At 45.0% G+C, this 22,613-nt stretch overlaps 1 protein-coding gene across 1 annotated transcript in view; it reads left to right on the top strand.

The window, feature by feature from the left end:
* HSPH1 (heat shock protein family H (Hsp110) member 1) overlaps positions 1-22,613 on the top strand; it is a 216,780-nt gene that overhangs the window by 182,659 nt on the left and 11,508 nt on the right. Inside the window, exons 16-17 of the mRNA XM_029602650.1 lie at positions 15,271-15,390; positions 21,237-21,398. Of these exons, the coding sequence (XP_029458510.1) occupies positions 15,271-15,390; positions 21,237-21,398 (282 nt within the window). The remainder of the gene's footprint in view (positions 1-15,270; positions 15,391-21,236; positions 21,399-22,613) is intronic.

Below are 22,613 nucleotides of genomic sequence, written 5' to 3'. Positions count from 1 at the left end.
GCAGGTTTTGCACATCTACCATCTGCTGGAGACAGAAAAATACTGAGGGACTACAGGTGGCACACTAGGTTATTTGCCAGGATCAGTAAAACTTTCTCTGTCTCCATCTGCTGGAAGGGAGGTAAAACCCAGGAGTCTGGACTGATCTGGATATGTACAGGGAAATTTATTTTTTATTTTTTTTAACATGGTTACTCAGTGCTGTCCTTGCAGCTAAGAAGTTTTGAGTTCGTGAAAATGTCCCAAGCTGACCTCTATGGTATGCAGTTGGTATTTTCAACTGATACAGAAATATATCAAGGGATGTTAACAGAGGTCTGCTATGCTTATTAAAAAAAAACAAAAACATGCATATGGATTCATTTCTTTCAAACCAGCTAAGCTTATACTAATGTCATGGGTTGGAACTTAAAATACAAGGAGTCAGACATAGGTGAAAGCATTCAAATCTTTAAGCAATATGGTGTACTTGCATTGCAATATACACCTACACAGATTGCAGTTCCCATCAGTCTTCTGGTTCATCTGCCCATTTGGTTAAATCACAAGCAGATTGTGATAAATTGCAGGAAGACCTTGAGACTGGAAAATTGGGCATCCAAACGGCAGATGAAATTTAATGTGGATAAGTGCAAGGTGATGCATATAGGGAAAAATAACCCATGCTATAATTACACAATGTTGGGTTCCATATTAGGTGCTACAACCCAAGAAAGAGATCTAGGTGTCATAATGGATAACACATTGAAATCATCGGTTCAGTGTGCTGCGGCAGTCAAAAAAGCAAACAGAATGTTGGGAATTATTAGAAAGGGAATGGTGAATAAAACGGAAAATGTCATAATGCCTCTGTATCGCTCCATGGTGAGACCGCACCTTGAATACTGTGTACAATTCTGGTCGCCGCATCTCAAAAAAGATATAATTGCGATGGAGAAGGTACAGAGAAGGGCTACCAAAATAAGGGGAATGGAACAGCTCCCCTATGAGGAAAGACTAAAGAGGTTAGGACTTTTCAGCTTGGAGAAGAGACTGCTGAAGGGGGGGGGGGGGGGATATGATAGAGATGTTTAAAATCATGAGAGGTCTAGAACGGGTAGATGTGAATCGGTTATTTACTCTTTCGGACAGTACAAAGACTAGGGGGCACTCCATGAAGTTAGCATGGGGCACATTTAAAACTAATCGGAGAAAGTTCTTTTTTACTCAACGCACAATTTAACTCTGGAATTTGTTGCCAGAGGATGTGGTTAGTGCAGTTAGTATAGCTGTGTTTAAAAAAGGATTGGAGAAGTTCTTGGAGGAGAAGTCATTACCTTCTATTAAGTTCACTTAGAGAATAGCCACTGCCATTAGCAATGGTAACATGGGATAGACTTAGTTTTTGGGTACTTGCCAGGTTCTTATGGCCTGGATTGGCCACTGTTGGAAACAGGATGCTGGGCTTGATGGACACTTGGTCTGACCCAGTATGGCATTTTCTTATGTTCTTATTTGGTGCTAACTCCCCCAACAATGTCTTCTAAAGACCGAGGGAATGGTGATTGGTCCTCCATGATCTCACCGGTTTCCAGGTCATCTGTATCCTCTGTGCTGGGGAAGGACCTGGCCGAGCACCATGAGAGGTCTCAAGCATCGACACTGGTCGCCATCTACGCACAGCTCTGGTTCCGGTGTTTTGCCGGTGGCTGCCACACTGCAACCGAAGCGGACGCCCTATCCTCCGACTAAACCCGGGAGTCCCAGGTGTTCTCCACAGATATCTGTGCTGGGCACTGTGCCTCCTCGGAAAACCAAGGAAGCACCGGTGACGCCTGGTCCTCCTCCCTCAGTCCTGGCCTCACTGGACTTTCAGGAGGAGCTAGACCACAGGGTGCAGAGTGCAGTGCTCCGAGCTCTGCGGAGCGTTGAACCACCTCCGCCACGGTCCCCACGCCGGTGCTAGAGCCTCTGCCATCCATTTTGACGCCCTGCCCAAGCGTCTGGACATCCTTCTTGGTGCCCTCGATGCAACTGGTGCCTGATGGGCCCTCCGTGCCCCTGCAGCCACTGATGCCTCCATTTGGAGTGATCCCCCCATTATTGGATCCTCAGCGGAGAAAGATGCGGCTGGGGTTGCGGCTCCAAAGCCTCTGTTCCCCGAGCCTTTACCCAGACACTCTGGCCTTCCACGGCCCTCAGTTCCCCGTTACCAGCGGGGCCACCAATTCCTGCTGTGCCTTCATGGCCCTTGGAGCCCAGGGCCAGGGATTTCCTCAGGCATCACCAGTGCATGTCCCACGATGGCCTCAGTGAAGAAGGAAGGCCCTTATGACCCAAGGGTTGACTACTCTTCAGAGACTTTGTCCGAAATCTCGGATGACCCCCTTTCAGAGCCTTCCCCACCAGAGGAAATGCAGTCTCCCCCCAGAAGACTTCTCCATTGCAGGATTTGTTAGTGCCATGGCTGAAGCTATCCCCTTCTAGCTTCTTATGGAGGAGGGTGTGCCACATAAGATGTTGGAGGTATTCAAATTTTGTCAACACTCCTAAGGAGAATAGTGGCTGTTCCCATTCATGATATATTTAAGGAGCTTCTCCTTAGAATGTGGGAACACCTGATTTCCATCTCTCCAGTAAATAGGAAGGCAGATGCCACCTACCTGGTACAGCAAGCATTAGGGTTTGAGAGGCGGCATCTCCCACATCAGTCTGTGGTTGTGGAGTCCACTCTCAAAAAGGCCAAGCACCCCGCACCCATGTCTTTGCCCCTCCGGGGCAGGAACATAGGGAACTGGATGCTTTGGGTAGAAAGGTTTTTCAGGGCACTATGTTCATCACCCGTATTGCCTCCTACCAGTTGTACATGACTCAGTACAACAGAAACCTGTGGAAGCAGGTCTAGGAGCTTACAGAAAGCTCCCCTCAGTAGCAAAAGGAGTCGTTCTGCCGTCGTCAGGACGGTCTGGAAGCCGGGAAACATGAGGTGAGGTCCACCTATGACGTTTTTGAGACAGCAGTCCCGGGTGGCCACTGTTGGATTTGACTCCCGTAGGATGACCTGGCTGCAGGCTTTCCACCTCTATTCACAAGTGCAGGAGAAGCTGGCTCAACTCCCATGTATGGGTGATAACCTTTTTGGGGCTAAGGTCAGAGATGTAGTAGCTCAATTGAAGGATCACATGAAACCCTCCAACTCTCCGCTAGTGTTTCAGACCCACCACCCTCTGCCAGAAAATCTTCCAGGCCCAGCTCCAGGAAGTCCTTCTACCGGCAGCAGAAATATTATCCCCCACATCTTGGATTCGCACACACCGTGCTAGCTCCAGGGGCCATTCCCATCAGCAGCGTGCACCTAGGCTCCAGCCGGCCCCCCAGCAGGTCTCTGCTACGGGCTTTTGACTGGCAGCGAAGGAGCATGGGTCAGCAGGACGTATTTTTTTGGCGCCGGATTCCCCAGTTGGAGGCAGACTTCCTTACTTCGCCCACCACTGGCGAACCATCACTTCAGACCAATGGGTCCTTGCCATAGTTCATCACGGTACCATCTCAATTTCAGAAGGATTCCAGAGAACTCTCCCCCATGTCCATCGTGGGGTTCGTCCACCCAGCAGGTCATGCTTTGGGCAGAACTATCTGCCCTTCTCACGGCAGGAGCGGTGGAGCCTGTTCTTCTGAATGTTCTGTTCAAGGTATTTCCTCATACTGAAGAGGACTGGGGATTTGCACCCCATTCTCAACCTCAGGGTGTTGAACAAATTTCTCACAAGAGAAAAGTTCAAGATGGTTTCTCTGGACACTCTGATTACCCTTCTCAAAAGAAGAGACTGGCTCTGCTTCCTCGATCTCAAGGACGCCTGCGTCCACATTGCCATCTTTCCCGGGCACAGAAACTGTCTGTGCTTTGTAGTGGGGAAGGCTCACTACCAGTACAGAGTACTCCCTTTTGGTTTGGCCTCAGCCCCACCAAGTGCCTGGCAGTGGTGGCGGTGCACGTTTTCCCATTCCTAGGCGACTGGTTAATCAGAAGTGACTCTCACACACAGGGGTAATGGACGCTCTAACCCTGATAATGCAGAAGCCTGCAGTTCTTGGGTTTTTTTTATCAACTACCTAAAATCTCACCTCTGCTCGTCTCCCAGGCTGGACTTCATAGGAGCCAGGCTGCACACTGTGCAGACGAAAGCGTTTTTGCCACACGACTAGGCCCTTGCCCTAGCTTCGTTGGTGACTTCCGTGTGCAGCAGTTGGAATGTAATTGCCCATCTTCTGCTTCGCTTGTTGGGCCACATGGCGGCCTTGATCCATGTTACTCCGCTAACCCGTCTCTGCATGCACAGAGCGCAATGGATGTTACGGTCCCAATGGCAGCAGGCATCCCAGGACCTCAAGGCCCATGTCTCAATCACACCACCTCTGAGGATCTCTGTCCTGGAAGGAGAGTCTCTCCTATTTTGGAGCAGGGGATCCTCTTCCAATCCACCCTGCCCCAAGTAGTCCTTACTACCAATGCCTCTCCTCTGCTGGGGAGCTCATGATGGCCTCCACACACAAGGTCACTGGACTTCTCAGGAAGCTGTCTACCAGAAACTTCCTAGAGCTTCGGGCGATTTGTTACATCCTCTGGGCATTTTGGGACCGTTTGTCATACAAGGAAGACCTGATTCAGATGGACAACCAAGTCGCGATGTGGTATATCAACAAACAAGGAGGCATGGGGTCATTCCTCCTCTGTCAGGAGGTGATGCCGCTCTGGGCCTAGGCCCTGTTGCAGGGGATGTTGCTGCAGGTGACATTCCTTCCCGGGACTATGAATGTGCTGGCAGACTTTCTAAGCCACTCTTTTCAGCTGCACTAGTGGTCCCTGAATCTGGTGGCGGCCCGGATTTTCCACCAGTGGGAAACCATGGATGTAGACCTTTTCACCTCCCCATACAACTGCAAGGTGAGCAATTTTTGCTCCCTGTTCTCAAGGGACAGTCATCCGCCCTCACACCCTTCTCCCTTGAATTGGGGGAAGGGCCTCCTGTACGTGTATCCTCCTTTCCCGCTCCTCTTGAAGATTCTTCTAAAACTTCAAGAGGACCAGAGGACCATGATATTTGTGGCCCCCTGTTGGCCCTGGCAGGTCTGGTTCCCTCTTCTTCGGAATCTGTCAATCAGGGATCCCATCAGACTGGGGACCGCGCCCAATCTGATCACTCAGAACCCAGGGCGCATTGCGGCATCCGAACCTCAGGGCGTTGACCTTGATGGCGTGGATATTGAGCACCTAGTCCCTCATCCCCTGCACTTCTCGGGAAAACGTCTACGAGTGCTGGTGGCTTCTAGAAAGCCTTCCACCAGGAAATTTTACAGATCAAAATGGAAGAGGTTCTCTGCCTGGTGTGAGGCATGGCTTGGATCCATTCAGATGCCCCCTCCCCAACTTCTTGGACTATTTGTGGCACTTTTCCAAGTCTCTGCTTCAGACCAGCTCAGCCAGGGTTCATCTCAGTCCTGTTAGTGCAAACCGTCGTGATGTCTCTGGCACTCCCATCTTGATGATAACCTTTAGTGGGTCGCTTTGAAGGGCCTGATTCAATTGAAACCTCCTTTTCGGTCTGTTATTGTGTCCTGGGACCTCAACATTGTCCTAATGTGTCTCATGCGTCCTCCCTTTGAGCCTCTACAATCCTGTGACCCAAAGTTCCTCACCTGGAAGGTTATATTCCTAGTGGAGATCTCTTCAGCTCGTAGAGTCAGTGAGCTTCAGGCTTGGTCACATACCCACTATATACGAAGTATTTTCATGATCGTGAGGTCCTGCATATGCACCCCAAGTTCCTGCGTAAGATTGTGACTGACTTTTACATCAGTCAGTCCATTGTCTTGCCTATTTTCTTTCTGAGGCCTCATTCTCACCCGGGGCAACGGGCTCTTCATACTTTTGGATTTGGCTTTCTATTTAGAACACACAGCTTACAGACAATCCACTCGACTCTTTGTATCTTTCGACAACAACAGGCTGGGAGTTGCAGTGGGTAAACATTAGTTGGCGGACTGCATTGTCCTCTGCTATGCACAAGCGGGCCTTCAGCTGGGAGGTCGAACAAAAGCTCGCTCTGTGAGGGCCATGGGGTATTGGTAGCCCACTTGCGGGAGGTCCCCATCGCTGACATTCGCCGAGTAGCGACGTGGAGTTCAATACACACGTTCGCTGCCCACTACTGTTTGGACAAGGATAGTCGACTGGATAGTGACTTCGGCCAATCTGTCCTCTGCAATCTGTTCCAGGTTTAGACCCAATTCTTCTACCTAAGGCCCCTGTTTGGGACCAGGCCGTCTACCTGCTGACCAACAGCACTGCAGTTGTTGTACCCATTGGCACCTTGTTCAGTGACTGTTGGTCTTCATTGTGGCAGGAGGCAGCCTGAAGCTTGGTATTTGTCCCTCTGTAAGAACATAAGAAATTGCCATGCTGGGTCAGACCAAGGGTCCATCAAGCCCAGGATCCTGTTTCCAACAGAGGCCAAACCTGGCAGTTACCCAAACACCAAGAAGATCCCATGCTACTGATGCAATTAATAGCAGAGGCCATTCCCTAAGTCAGCGTGATTAATAGCAGTTAATGGACTTCTCCTCCAAGATCTTAATCCAAACCTTTTTTGAACCCAGCTACACTAACTACACTAACCACATCCTCTGGCAACAAATTCCAGAGCTTAATTGTGCGTTGAGTGAAAAAGAATTTTCTCAGATTAGTCTTAAATGTGCTACCTGTTAACTTCATGGAATGCCCCCTAGTCCTTCTATTATTCGAAAGTGTAAATAACCGATTCACATCTAATCATTCAAGACCTCTCATGATCTTAAAGACCTCTATCATATCCCCCCTCACCCGTCTCTTCTCCAAGCTGAACAGCCATAACCTCTTCAGCCTTTCCTCATAGGGGAGCTGTTCCATCCCTTTTATCATTTTGGTTGCCCTTCTCTGTACCTTCTCCATCGCAACTATATCTTTTTTGAGATGTGGCGACCAGAATTGTACACAGTGTTCAAGGTGCGGTCTCACCATGGAGCAATAAAGAGGCATTATGACATTTTCTGTTTTATTAACCATTCCCTTCCTAATAATTTCTAACATTCTGTTTGCTTTTTTGACTGCTGCAGCACACTGAGCCTAGATCTTTTTCCTGGGTGGTACCTCCTAATATGGAACCTAACATCATGTAACTACAGTAAGGGTTATTTTTCCCTATATGCAACACCTTGCACCTGTCCACATTAAATTTTATCTGCCATTTGGATGCCCAGATGTTGAGTGCTAAATCACGCTTAAAGGCGCTGCTCCATGAACACAAAGCGTACCATACCAAATTTAGTAGAAACAAATTTAAATTTATTCCATATCAATAAGCAATTAAAGGCTTCTTTGGGAGGAGCAGAGGGACAGGATCTCTCCAGCCAGACGCTTAAGAGAAGCTCTACTCTTTGTTTCTCTCCTTACATTAGTAAAGTCTTCTTTTTATAGATAAGTCTCAATATCCAAATTGCTCAAATCCATGGAAGTATCATGTACAAAGTTTCTTGTGTCAAAATTCCAGTCTTGCAAGATCCTCCTGTAATGTCACAATCCGCTTGTGATTTAACTACTCTGAATAATATTGTATCGTCCACAAATTTGATAACCTCACTTCATCTTATTTCCAGATCGTCTGAAAAGCACCTGTCCAAGTACAGATCCCTGAGGCACTCCACTGTTTACCCTTTTCCACTGAGAAAATTGACCATTTAATCCTACTGTTTCCTCTTTTAACCAATTTGTAATCCATGAAAGGACATCACTTCCTATCCCATGACTTTTTAGTTTTCTTAGAAGCCTCTCATGAGGAACTTTGTCATACACCTTCTGAAAATCCAAATACACTACATCTACCTGTTCACCTTTTATCCACATGTTTATTAATCCCTTCAGGCTCACTGGTCTGTAGTTACCTGGATCGCCCCTGGAGCCCTTTTTAAATATTGGGGTTAAATTGGCTACCCTCCAGTCTTCAGGTACAATGGATGATTTTAATGATAGGTTACAAATTTTAACTAATAGATCAGAAAGTTCATTTTTTAGTTCCTTCAGTATCCTAGGATGCATACCATCCAGTCCAGGTGATTTGCTACTCTTTAGTTTGTCAAACTGGCCTACTACATCTTCCAGGTTCACAATGATTTGGTTCAGTTCGTCTGACTCATTACCCTTGAAAACCATCTCCGGAACTGGTATCTCCCCAACATCCTCATTAGTAAACACGGAAGCAAAGAATTAATTTAGTCTTTCTGCAATGGCCTTATCTTCCCTAAGAGCCCCATCTGGCTTGTCCCTAGGAGAAAGCACAGTTGCTTTCCTGTAACAGGTGCAGGATATTTGTCCTCAGGAATCCCACCCGCCACCCCACGGAGTTGAGTCATGTGTTTTGTTTTATTTTTTTCTTGTATTTTTTGCTATGTTATGAGACTGAAGGGGGGACCTCACATGGACACACGGATACTGGCATGCTGGGCATGCTCAGTGTGCCAGTCAAGGCTTCTAGAAATATTTGCCAAAACCTTTCTGTCCCGGGCTGTTTTGTTTTATTTTATTGTCCGTATATACCATACAGGATTCAGTTCTGAATTTTTAAAGTTTGGGCTCCATCTGATGTCCACCCATCTGTGAGGACTTATCCTGCTGTCCTAGGATAACACCTGTTACAGGTAAGCAACTACGCTTTTCCCTCAGAGTGGCATCATTTAAAATCTGCTACAAATCCACATGCCATTCAATCACAACAGGCCATGGAGCAGATCTCGCTCACAAAAAATTCTCTCCAACATTGCAGCCACAATTTTCTTCTCCACATCTTCCGGGTCTAGGGAGAGATGCAGATCCATCAACCATTCTTCCTTCCGGGGAGCAGCCATCACAGACTCCAGAGGAACAATCTGATATAGTTGAGCACTCTTCTGGTCAGTGTTCAAGGCTTTCCACCGGATCATTCCTTGGATTGCTCAGCGGGAATCTCCTGTGACCCACCAGAGGAGCCTCCTGTCCTCCAGAGGATCTCACATATTCAAAATTTGTGTACAAATCTGGCAGTGTTCTAGGAGTGGAGGTCCATAAAATTCCTGACCCTTGAGAGGAAGTATTTGGAATACTAAAAACTCTGGATGTACTGGCTGAACCAACGGCTTTACCATCACATAAGCTACTGGATTCAGTTTTGTCCAAGATGTGGGAATCCCCTCATTCCATTCTTTCAGTTTCCAGGAAGTTAGATTTAAAGTTCAGGTTATAAAAAATCAACCACATACGGAGTTCAACTTCTCACTGATCAGTTGTCGTTGAGTCGGCAAAGAAATGTGCAAAGAAGTCTAGACTACATGCTTCTAGTCTTCCTTTTAAAGAGCATAAAATCCTAGATGACTGTACCAAGAAAACTTACCAGAGTTCCATGTTGACATCAAGAATACAGCAACACCAATTTTATATGGTACAGTATTGCTATGAAAACTGACAGTTACTGAAACCTTTTCTACACTCTGAATCAGGCCAACCGATTACACCTCAGCCATTCAATGACATGCAGGAAGGTCTACACCACCTACCCAGGGTGGTTTATGAATCCTTCGTGACATCTTCTAGAACCTTGGCTGCTGTAGCTGCTCGGTGCTCAGCCTGGCTCCACTCTAGTTCAATCAGAGATGTGCATGACAAACTGTGTCCAATCTTCCCTGCTTGGGAGATGACCTATTCTGTGAAAAACTTAAGGATACGGTGGCCCAATTAAAAGAGCAGAAACTTCATTCTCTGTCAGCATTATCAGACACGCAGTTGACATCAGTGCTTCTATCAACAATATAAAAAAAACATACTATAACCAGCGGAAGCCATACAAATATTTTCTGCCCTACAGGCCCCAACAGTTGCAATCGTTCCAGCAGCTGTGTTCTCAAACTGTTGGCTCCAGATAGAGGACATCCAAGAGTCAGGAAACAAAAGCTTTCCCAGTTGTCTCTTTACAAACCTCCACCATTTTTTTTGAAGAACACAGAACCACAGCCTCGCCTTCCGGTAGGGGGCAGAATAATATCTTTTGCCTCGCAGTTGAACCACATCGCTTCAGATCAGTGGGTTCTTCGAATTGTCTGCAAGGGTTATCTGAATTACCCTTCTCAACTTCCTCTTCCACGCAACACAACCCATTTGAGGGATTCTTCTGGAACAGGAGACCCAAGCCCTATTCCAGCAAAGAGCCATTCAATTGGTGCCTAAACACTAGATCAACGCAGGATACTACTCCCAATACTTCCTTATCCCCAAACGCTCGGGGGGGGGGGGGGGGGGATGTCTCCATCCAATTCTAGATTTACACTCCCTAAACAAATATCTTCGGAAGGAGAAATTCAAGATGACTTCCCTCAGACTGGTACTCCCCATTCATTCAGGAGAATGATTGGATGTGTGTGTTGGACCTCAAAGATGCCCACACCCACATTCCCATACACCCCTCCTGCTGGCGGTTCCTGTGCTTCCAAGTGAATTCCAGACACTAATACAAAATTCTATCTTTTGGTCTAAACTCAGCTCCTAGAGTTTTTTTTTTCCAAGTGTCTGGCTGTGGCTCAGGTGTCAAGGGATCTGCCTCTTTCCCTATCTGGACAATTGCTTGAAAGTTTCCCCTGAACAAATGTCCCTACATCAACTGGAATCTACAATATCATGACTGGAGTCTCTGGGATTCATAAACTACGAGAAGTCAGTACTCTAACTCCAGATTTTACAATTTATAGGGGCCAAAATAATCTGCCCAATCTCTGGCCTTCCTTCCCCAAGAGAGAATAGATTGACATTTCACAGAATTGCTCCTCAGTTCAAGGATCATGGCCCGCCAAGTCCTGGTGGTATTGGGTCACATGGCAGCAGCCATCCATGTAGTATCTGACACTTGCCTGCACATGCGCTGTCTCCAGTGGGGATTGAAATCACAATGGACCCAATATCTCCAACCAATGTCCACCAAGATAACTATATCAGACTCCATGAAGAAGTACATTCATTGGTTAAATCCAGAAGTCCTAACCATCGGATCACCTCTTCGAGATCTGGCCCACACTCTAGTACTCACCACAGATGCTTCCACTCAAGGTTGGGGAGCGCATCTACTCCATTACAAGACTCTCTGGATCAGTGGTCAAAAAGTGAACTAGCTTACCAAAGAAATCTTCTGAAACTCAGAGCCATAAGATATGCCTTAATGACCTTTACACATCTACTAAGAGGCCATACCCTCATGATTCATACAGACAATCAGGTTTCCATGTTTTACGTGAGCAAGCAGGGTGATTCAGGATCCTGTATTCTCTGCAGAGAAGCAGTATGGATCTGGATCTCAACTCACTAACCTTGAGGGCCACATATGTACCGGGGATAACGAATGTTAGCCAACTGTCTCAGCAGACTTTCATCCCCATGAATGGTCGCTCAACCCATCAGTAGCAACCCAAATCTTTCTACAGTGGGGTCGTCATTGAATAGATCTTTTCGCTACAGAATGAAACCGGAAAGTTCCTCAGGTTTGCTCCATATGCCCAAGCTGACTCAGGACACAGGATGCCTTCCTAATGTTGTGGTCGAGAGGTCCCCTTTTATGCGTTTCCTCAGATTCCTCTTATCTCAAGAGGAGTTCAGAAAATGATACGGAACCAGACTTGCATGATACTCATAGCACCCGCATGGCCGAGACAACCCTCGTTTGCTTATCTGGTACAGTACTCTTGAGAGCAATCTGTTAGATCTCAGTCAAGACCCAGATCTCTTGACTCAGGAAGGGGCCTCCCTTCTTCATACACTATATTCTTCCCTCCCCCTGACTGCCTGGATGTTGAATGCCAGATTTTTCAGGGCTTGACTCTTTCAGCAGATATTCAGAGTTATCATAGCTACGAGAAAACCATCAACCAGACGTAACTATTCCTTCAAATGGAAATGGTATGCCGAGTGGTGTCAATCGAAACATTAGCCCTTTCTCCTCTGCACCCAGCAACATCCTCCCTATATCTTTTCAATTTGGGGTTAGCAACATCGCCAATTAGAATTTACCTAAATACTATTGCTGCTTATCACGAGAGGATCAAAGACTCTTCAGTAGCTTCTCACTCTTTGGTTTTGCGTTTCATGAGAGGACTCTTTAACCTTCATCTTCCAATCTGCAAATCTCTAATTTACTGGTATTTGAATTGGTCTTATCAGCTCTAATAAAGCCTCAATTCAAACCACTACATTCTGTACATTTGAAATATCTCACTTGGAAGGTGGTTTTTCTCATAGCAATTGCCTCGGCTCGAAGAGTGAGCGACGTCTCTCCCTACTTGCAATTTTATCACAACAAGGTAGTTCTCAGAATTCACCCAAAATTTCTCTCTAAAGTGGTTTCAGCTTTTCCCATTAATCAGGGCATTTCATTACCAGTCTTCTTTCCTACACCACACAGGAACAGATGAGAATCTCTGCTCCATACCTTGGACTGTAAAAGAGGTTTAGCTTACTATAAACAAAGAACTCTGCCTCATGGACAAGCCTCACAAAGATTCGTCTTTCAACCCTAACTTAGGTGTAGCATTCTCCAAAAGGACAATATCAAACTGGCTCTCAAATTGTATTGTTACTTTTCAGCACATGTACCCTTATCCAGTTCAATCACTGCTCATCAGGTGCGAGCCACATCATTCTCCATGGCGCACCTACGAAATGTGGTTACTTGGTCATCGATTGACACCTTTACTGCTCATTACTGCCTTCATCAGCTTGTAGCTTCAAACAGTGGTCTGGGAAAAGCAGTGTTATCAAGTGTGCTGACATGTCCACAGGGAGGTTATAAAAATATATATAAATCTGTTATAATATATAAGGAACTTTGGGATTGGTCATATTCAATTTTTTTTTCCTTTGGGCTTGAGACTCCCAAATAGCATGGCTAATTCAGCCTGCTTATTGATGGAAAAGCAAATTTGCTTGCCGTAAATGGTGTTTTCCATAGATAGGATGAATTAATCATGCGTACTCTCCCTCCTCCCTGGACATGTCTCTAGTCCCACTTCTTTCTATCATACTGCTGTCTTCTCGCTTTCTCACTAACTGAAGAGATAGGTATCGCACGGGAAGTGCTGCACAGTAGTTCAAAACTTTTAACTTGGAGAAGCGAATGTCCGCGAGAGCGCAGTCAGTGACTTTACCCAAATAGCATGGATAATTCATCCTACTATCTACAGAAAATGCAGTTTACGGTAAGCAAACTTGCTTCTTTGCCCTACTATATCTTTCAGGTTCAGTTCCTCTGAATCAACTTTGAATATCATTTCTGGCATGGGTATATCTTACAACTTCCTCAGTGAATAGTGAAGCAAAGAATTCATTTAGTCTCTTTGCTATGGCTTTGTTATCCCTAAGTTGCTCCTTTTACCCTTTGATCATATGTTTTTAATGGTCCAACCGACTCCTCTCAGGCTTTTTACCTTGAATGCACCTGAATAAGTTTGAGGTTTTTCTTCTACGTCAAGCTTCTTTTCAAATTTTCTTTGCCTTCCTTATCAATGCTTTGCATCTGACTTGCCACTACTTATGCTGTTTCACACTTTTTTCATTCAGAACCCTTTTCCATTTCTTGAAAGATGTTTAGATATAGCCTCTCACCTCACCTTTTGACCATGCCAGTAGTCAATTAGCCTTCTTTCCACCTTTTCTAATGCATGGAATACATCTGGTCTGGGCTTCCAAGATGGTATTTTTAAACATCCATGTCTGAGCTAAACTCTTACCCTTTGCAGTTGCTCCTTTCAGTTTTTTCCTAACAACTATAATTTTATCAGTCACCTTTTTGAAAGTTAAATGCTTCCAGAGTGGGGTGTAACTTTAGCATAGACTCCTCCACCGTGGCTCAATAGAACCAGATTTCAACCAAAGTGCCAGCTGGAGGCACTGGTGCTGGGCTGCACTCTGATATTCTGGCACTCTTCTCTGTCCATAGGACCCACTGGACCCGGAAGACAGAAGGAGAGAGCTCCTTTGCTAGTGATAGGCAAAAAGGAAATGCATTAGAGTAAAATTCCTCCAGCCAATTTATAAAGTCTTCAGGGACTATCTTGACCCCCTCCCCAAGCCCAAGTGCCTGATGGTCCCAACATGGAGGATCTGTTCACCCACCCATGACACTGCCTTTTGCAGCCCCTCAGACTTCTGCATCTGATAGACCAACTGCCAAGGATGACAATATACTTTGCTGCTGGTACCAAACTCCACAGCTTGGCAGATCTGATGGCACAACTTTGCTTATGGGACCCCACCTCACTCACACACGTATTTTCCATAGCTAAACTGTGCTTAACCTCTGAAGAAGCTGAAGGAAAAAGTCAAGTTTGCTGCCTCTAAATAAGCAGCATCATGTTTAATGTCTTTGGTAGCATTTGTAAGATCTGAGTTTAATGCCTCATATACAATGTGAACTAACTTTAGTGTGTTCATACCTGTCGAGTGGAGTTTGTATACACCATTCGTATTTGTTCATACAAAGTGAGCTTTTTATTTTTTTGTTTTTCGTTCATAAAATTTAGTTCAGACACTGGTTCCAGGCTGATGCTTGTTAGACCTTTGGTGTACTAGACTGTCTTTGGCTAAGTCAGCAGTGTACCTAAATCAGTTTCTATTGAGAATAGCCTGTCTTGGGCTGGCTAAGTGGTAATGCTGTTCACTGCCATGCGAAGTACCTGAATCGGGCCTTCTGTTCTTAGGGCTGACCGGGGATGGTTGTGTTGCAGAGGCAGCATTCACCGCTCCTGTGAGGGTTAGTCTCAGCCATTGCTCACTGTTGACACCTAATGGCTAAACTAAATGCTTATCCACACTGGGCTGAGGAGGGAACTGTGGCCTGTTGCCCTTGCCCAGGGACTTACACTGCAGTGCCAGGGCTAGAGGCAGTCCTTCTAAAAATAAATGTTAGGGAGGAGGAGGAAACTTGGGTAGTTGCAAATTAAGGCTGTTGTAGCCCAATAGAGGCTGGTTTTGGTTGAGCTAAAAGCCCAAAGGGAGTGAGTGGAAACTGCTGGGTCAAAAATAGAATAAAAGAATGAATATCCTGTCTCAACCTGGTCATCTTTCATACTAAGATATATTGATGAATTTTACATAACAAAATATGAAACAGGCTCTGGGTATCTCTTGCTTGGAGCAAAACTGATTATAGTATGATAACTTCCTCTTACTTGATTCTTGATTTATTTTAGAAACTAGGAAATCCAATTCATGTGAGGTACCAAGAAGCTGAGGAAAGACCAAGAATGTTTGAACAACTGGGACAGAGACTTCAGCAGTATGCAAAAATACTTGGAGACTACAGGAACAAGGTAAGTTGTCTGAGCTTGAAAGGGATATGAGGATCATAAGTTTAGACAATTCTCCCACTTCCTGGTTTACATTTAGTAAACATGCTCTGGTAACTTTAGGGCAGGGATTTTTTTCAACTAGCTTGATCCAGCTAAGCTTAGCTAGTACCCAAATCAGCACTAGTCAGAAATTTTAGCCATGCCACCAGAACACCACCTGCCATGTCTTCTTTTTTTTCTTTTTGTTTTATCTAGCTACATTTTAACTGGGTAATGTATTACCTGGATAAAATTTCACTGAAGGACAGGAAATTCAAATCTTTGTGTTTGGCTGACTTTAATATCAACTTCCATTTCATCCTGTTGCACCAATTTAATGAGTCCATACAGGTAACTGCTTATCACCCTACCAGCAGATGAAGGCAGAGCACACGGATTTTCACCGAGACCTTATCGCCAGATCACTTGGGAGGCAGCAGTTGCTTATGGGGCTGATGCTTTATATGATGTTATTCGCACTTCTTCCAGGACAATGATGTCCACGGTCTCAGCTAGGAGGCTCCCATAGCTACGAAACTAGCCAGCGGACATTTCGTTGAAGGCTCAGCTTGGAGCGCTGCCTTTTAAGGGCAAGTTTCTTTTTGGAGAAAACTTAGAGTAGCTGATAAAGCATCTGGGAGATAAGGTGCACAAGCTACCGGAGGATAAACCCAAAGGATTTCTTCTTGTTTGAGGGTAAAGGAGTTTCCATCAGAGCAGATCTCCGGGTGCGGGCCAGAGGCAGACCTTGGGGAGGTCCCAGTCCTTTTGTGGGCACAGAGCAAACCAAGAAGGCTTCGGCCAAGGGGCTGGCGGAGGCAAGTCCATGCAACGAAGTGCAGCCTACCCCACTCCTCAATCCCAGTCATCAGGGGGCAGTTTACGAGGAGTGGGTCACGAGCACGTCGGACCAGTGGGTTCTAGGTATGATAGGACAAGGCTATGTGTTAGAATTTGCTCGGCCTTTAAGAAACCTATTCATGGTATCTCCCTGTACTTCGCCAGCAAAGAAGCTGATCATTCAGCAGACCATCCAAAGACTGAGAATGCTGGGAGCTATTGTTCCCATCCCCCAAGGGGAGTGGGAGACTGGACGTTATTCCATTTATTTTATGGTACCAAAGAAGGAAGGATACTTTCGTCCAATTCTGGACTTGAAAATAAACATGGCTCTCGAGGTTCTCCATTTCTGGATGGAGACTCTCTGGTCTGTCATAGTGGTACGAAGTGGGGAGTTCTTGGACTCCCTGGACCCTAACGGAAGCATATTTACACATAGGTATCTGCTTGGATCATCAGAGGGACCTCTGGTTTATGATCCTCAGGAGGCATTTTCAGTTTTGTGCTCTGTTTGGTCTAGCCATGGCCCTGAGAATCTTCACTAAGATAATGGTGGAAGTGGCAGCCCTCAGTAAGGAGGGCATGCTGGTTCATCCATATCTGGACAGTTGGCTTATCCAGGCAAAGTCTGAGGACCTTTGCAGACAGGTGGTGGAAATGTGTTGCACCACTTGAGGTCCTTGAGCTGGATAGTGAATCTAGCCAAGAGCCACCTTTCTCTTTCGCAGGTCCTGGAATTCTTGGGCACGTGTTTCTATACCCGAGGGGGGAAAGTGTTTCTCATGGAGGAGTGGATTATCAAGCTACAGACTCAAGTTCTGAGCCTACTGGAGGCCTGAGTGCCCAAGATCTGGGATTACTTGTAGGTCCTCAGTTCCATGGCTTTGACCTTGGAGCTAGTCCCGTGGGACTTTGCTCATATGAGACTACTGCAGAAAGCATTACTTTTCCCAATGGGATCCGGTGTCATAAGTTTTATCTCCCACTACTTCTTACAGATTCAGTCAGGTCCAGTCTGTCGTGGCTTGGTCGTGACCATTTGGACCATGGGGTAGACCTTAGAGGTACTGCAGTGGATGGTAGTGAACACTGATGCCAGCTTCTCCGGTTGGGGAGCAATGTGTCAGCCTCAGTTGGTGCAAGGCAGTTGGTCGATGGAGGAAATGTTGTGGTCCATCAATCGCTTGGAGACAAGAGTGGTGTGCTTGGCTTTGCAGGAGTTTCTGCCCCTTGTGCGCATCCGTCTGGAAAGGATCCTGACCAGTGTGATGATGGTAACCTACCTTGATTGCCAAGGTGGTACCAAGAGTCAGGCGGTTGCTGTAGAAGCGGAGATAACATATGGACTGGGTGGATCAGCATCTCACCATGATAGCAGTTTCCCCACATAGAGGGGTCCAACAATGTGCAAGCAGATTTTCTCAGCCGTCAGCAATTGGATCCCGTAGAATGGGAGCTATCTGAGGAAGCAATGAAACTCATTACTTGCATATGGGCCATCCCTCATATGGATCTGATGGCAACTCAATGGAATGTGAAAGCACCCCGCTTCTTCAGTCTCAGAAAAGCGCAGAGCAGATGGGGTTGATGCCCTGGTTCTTCCTTGGCCGTGCGACGACATACTGATCTACATGTTTCTGCCATGGCCTCTGGTGGGCAAAGTTCTGAGGAGTAGAGATCCATCCAGGAAAGGTGATTCTCCTGGCTCCGGAGTGGCCTCTGAGACCTTGGTTTGCACGTTTGGTCAATTTTGCAGTGGATGGCTAGTTAAGACTGGGTCATCTGACACATCTACTATGTCAGGGCTCCATATTTTCAAAACAAGCAGATCGCTTTTATCTAGCAGCTTGGCTTTCGAGAGGAGGCAATTAAAGAACAGAGGATATCCTGAGGATGTGATTTCTACTCTTTTGTAGGCTTGAAAGGCTTCTTCCTTGGCATATGTCCAGGTAAGGAGGGTCTTTGAGCCTTGGTGTATGGAGCCAAGGGGTTGATCCCTGGCGAGCATCAGTGGTGCAGATTCTAGCCTTCTTGCAGAGGGGCCTAACCAAAAGTTGTCCTTTAATTCCCTGAGAGTACAGGTGTCTGCATTGTGCTGTTTTCGAGGCAAGATCCATGGGTCTTCCCTTGCGTTGCATCTGGATGTGGTATGTTTCCTCTGAAGGGCGAAGCATTTGTGCCCCCCTGTTCATAAAGTGTGTCCTTCTTGGAGCCTTAACTTGGTTCTCAAGGACATGTGTGTGGCACAGTTTGAGCCTCTCAAAAGGGCCACCATAAAGGATCTCACTTTGAAGGTGGCTTTCTTGGTGGTGATTTGTTCAGCTAGACTGGTGTCAGAACTTCAAGCCCTGTTGTGTAGAGAACCGTTTCTAAGAAGTATCTGGAGTGTCTTTGCGGACGGTTCCATCCATTTTGCCGAAGGTGGCTTCGGCGTTCCACTTAAGTCAGTCAGTGGAGCTTCTGGCTCTTCCAAATCTGGAGGTTGGTGCACCTCATGCAAAAGAGTTAAGACATCTGGATGTCAGACGGGCCCTGTTAAAGTATCTAGAGGTCACTTAACAGTTTCAAATTACTGGATCACCTTTTTGTGCTATGGAATGGTGCAAAAAAGGGTCAGAAGGCATCAAAGGCCACAATTGCGTGTTTGTTTAAGGAGGCTATTGGTTCCGCATACATCTGACGTGGTCGTCCTATCCTGGAGGGGTTACGAGCTCATTCTACCCTGTCCCAGGCAGCCTCCTGGCAGAATGTCAGTGTCGCCACAAGAGATTTGCAGGGCGGCTACTTGGAAGTCTTTACAAAGACTTGGAAGTCTTTGTAAAGTCTGGCTAAAGACTTGGAAGTCTTTAGCCAGATGTCAGCAATTTCGGTGAAAGTGTACTTTGAGCAGGACTCTCACAGTCCCACCCCGGTTAGGGAAGCTTTAGTACATCCCAGGGAATCTGGACTGATTTTGGGTAAATACAAGGAAAGGAAAATTAGTTCTTACCTGCTAATTTTACTTCCTGTAGTATCACATCAGTCCAGAGTCCCGACTGGTGGGAGATAGATTTGGAGAGTCTGCTTGATGTGTTTTCTTTCCTATAATAACTCCGAAGAATGGCACAGGTTTCTGGTTAGTCTTAACAATTAAAGTTCTAAAAGTGAATATACTTCTCAATTATTTTCCTCTTTCCTCAGCTCATTGGGTGATATTCTAGAGTTAGCATGTTAGAAGTTTTTTGACTATTTTCTGCTTGGGTACTTAGAAATACTGAGGAACTCAGGTGGCATACCAAGTTAAGAGGAGGTGTCTGCAAAACTTTTCTCTGTCTCCATCTATTGGAGGGGAGGCAAAACCCAGGAGTCTGGACTGATCTGTGATACTACAGGAACGAAAATTAGCAGGTAAGAACCAATTTTCCTTTAGTGCATGCTAAGTCCCGTTAGTGCGCACTAACTCAAAATACTAATTATATGAAATTTTTTTCCTTTTTGGGGCGCTCCCAAAATAAGATAAAATAGTCAATTTTGTTGCCATTTTCTATTTTATCTAAAACGAATGCATATGATGCAGTCGAAAGAACACACACACACACATCAGCTTACTAGAATGATGTATGTGTGTATATTTTTATTTTACTTTACCTCTGTTTTGCAACAGAGGACCAGACTTAAGTGTTAATTTATCTTACAGCTGATATACTTAAAGTAGACATGACTTATCAACCACTGAATACTATTTAATATGAAACTTACAGTATTTGATGGCACCTGTTTAATATAACTCAACTCATTTAAGTTTTAAATTATGTGCCTTATTGTGAACCGTTGTGACGGCAACTAGCTTAATGACGGTATAGAAAAGATTTTAAATAAAAATAAATAAATCCCTACCTTATATGAAGTTACTTATTCCAAGCAGGGTGTAATGTGAGGAAACTAACGTGCATGCTTTTATAAATAAAGTATATAACTAAATTGTAATGCCACCCTCTAGAATGCCTTTCTTCCATGTGTGTAAAAGTACACATGAAACCAGGTTGACACATTTGTATATGCATTGGCATGATTGATTTTCAGAATGTCACTTGCATGCATAAATCAAGGTTTTATGCTTATAAATGGCTTTTTGAAAAATGTCCGGCGGCGTGCATCTAAAAATATGTACAAAATAATTCAATGCATTCTTCTACATGCACTAGGAAGAGGAGTTCCTGAAGGCAGAATTTGGGTTAAGATTCCATTTATGTGCACATTTATTCACCGTAACAGGAGTAAATGTGCACACATATGCAGTGCTGGGTTCCATATGTACCCATTAAGATTCAAAGTAAACTTGTGCGTGACTTTAAAAATTCAGGCTGAAGGCTGTGTGTACTTTAGCCTTATGCGACTGCTGAAAATGATCTGCTTTATGGGCAGATTTGATACAGTTAAGCGAGTATTTTGAGCTTAGGTTTTTCAAATAGTATGGAAGCTAATGGTAGATGTTTAGACAAGGCATGGTGCGTTAATATAAGATCTTTATGCTAAAGTAATTACTTTTTCATGTTCTAGTTTGTTTATACTTCCTATTTTTTTTTCTATGTATTTTAAGTTTTAGACTTGTTTTAACATTTATTTTTTAAACTCAGGTGTTATGCCTGAACTTACTGTATTGAATATCTGTATATAAGTTTTAAATAAATAAACTTTCAAACCTGGGAGTTAACATTCTGATGTGAAATTTGTGGTCTACATGTTTAGGATTTAAAATGAGAATTGGACTCCATAGCTTTCCCAAGTTTCCAAAGCTGATTGAACTCAGAAATTCAAGGAAAATACTACCACTGAAATCATGGAGGTTATAAGCTTTCAAATAGTAAAATCCATGGTTACTATATAGTTAACTTGAATTTAAAATGTTGACGGTATACATATTCTTTGTGGGGCTTTGTTGAATTGAATTTTGAAAATTGTTTCATTTCTGTTTGTTACATGATATGCTGTTGGCTACTTCCCTACAGGATGAGAAATATAACCACATAGATGCAGTTGAAATGGAGAAGGTGGAGAAATATGTCGGTGAAACGATGGAATGGATGAACAATGCTATGAATGCCCAAGTTAAGCAGTGTCCATATCAGGATCCAGTTGTACGAGCAAGTGAGATCAAAGCCAAACAAAATGTAAGCATTGAATAGAATATTACTAGGAAAGTGTGTGTAGTCTAGAATATTGATCTGTATTATAGCTGAGCTGCTGTTTTATTGAGTTTAATGGTAGCTCCTATATTATGGTCAGATTAGTTTGTCATAACATTTTATATATATATATATGATAGAAGGATTGAGGCTATTCTTAAACCTTTGAGGTGGTGATAATGAACTTAAATTGCTTCCTGTTGCTCCCTAGTGGCGAGATCTTGCCTGCTTTTCTCTCAGGAGGTTGGTGAGTCTGGAGGGAATTCCAGAGCGGTTATGGAGCCTGCTGCCCCCTTTTTAGCAGACTCTGGCTGTGATTTGGTCCATACCTTGGCCAGAGAAGTGGCTTTGGTGATAGCAGCCAGGCATCAACTCTGGTTGCATAATTGGTCAGCTGATGCAACCTCCAAAGCAAATCTTACAAAGATGCCTTTTAAAGGATCGCTCTTGTTTGGGAGTGAGTTGGAGAAACTGGCCAATAAGTGGGGAGTCTCTGTTTCCTTGGTTTCCGGAAGATGATAAGCAGTTATTGTGCCCCTTTGGTATGAGGGGTCATCTCTGAGGTTCCATAAGGTTTCGTCCCTACATATGGTCTACCTTTCAGCAGACTCATCCTTTCAGTAGGTCTCAGTCCTCTTCATCCCTGAAAGTCCAAGAGAGGAGTGGGCTGGGGTGACAGACCGTCTTGAGCTTCCCAATGAAGGTTTGAGACCCACCTTCCATAACAGAAATAGGGGGATGTCTCTCCTTTTTAAAAAATTGTATTTATTTTTTTATGAGGTGGGTCAAGATCAAGTCTGACCAATGGGTCCTGGAGGTGGTTCGGGAAGGCTATGTGCTGGAATTTCAGTATTCCTCAGGATATGTTCATGGTGTCCTCTTGCCGCTCCCTGCAGAAGAAACAGGCAGTGGAGTTCCCCCGACAAAGGCTCCTCAGGCTGAGGGCTGTAATTCCGGTACCCACGTCTCAAAATATGGGACAGTATTCCATTTTTGTTCCCAAGAAGGAGGGCTCCTCGTCCATCCTGGATCTCAAGAGGGTCAACCGTCATTTGACGATAATTAATTTTCGCATGGAATCCTTGTGCTCAGTGATAATGGTGCAGTCGGGGGAATTTCTGATCTTGCATCTTTCGTATTCCCATCCAATTGGAACACCAGCGCTTTCTAAGTTTTGTGGTGTGGGGGCGCCATTATCAG

This window comes from Rhinatrema bivittatum, chromosome 5 (genome assembly GCF_901001135.1).
Source record: "Rhinatrema bivittatum chromosome 5, aRhiBiv1.1, whole genome shotgun sequence".
Lineage (NCBI taxonomy): Eukaryota > Metazoa > Chordata > Amphibia > Gymnophiona > Rhinatrematidae > Rhinatrema > Rhinatrema bivittatum.
This window is presented reverse-complemented; position numbering and strand designations above follow the sequence as displayed.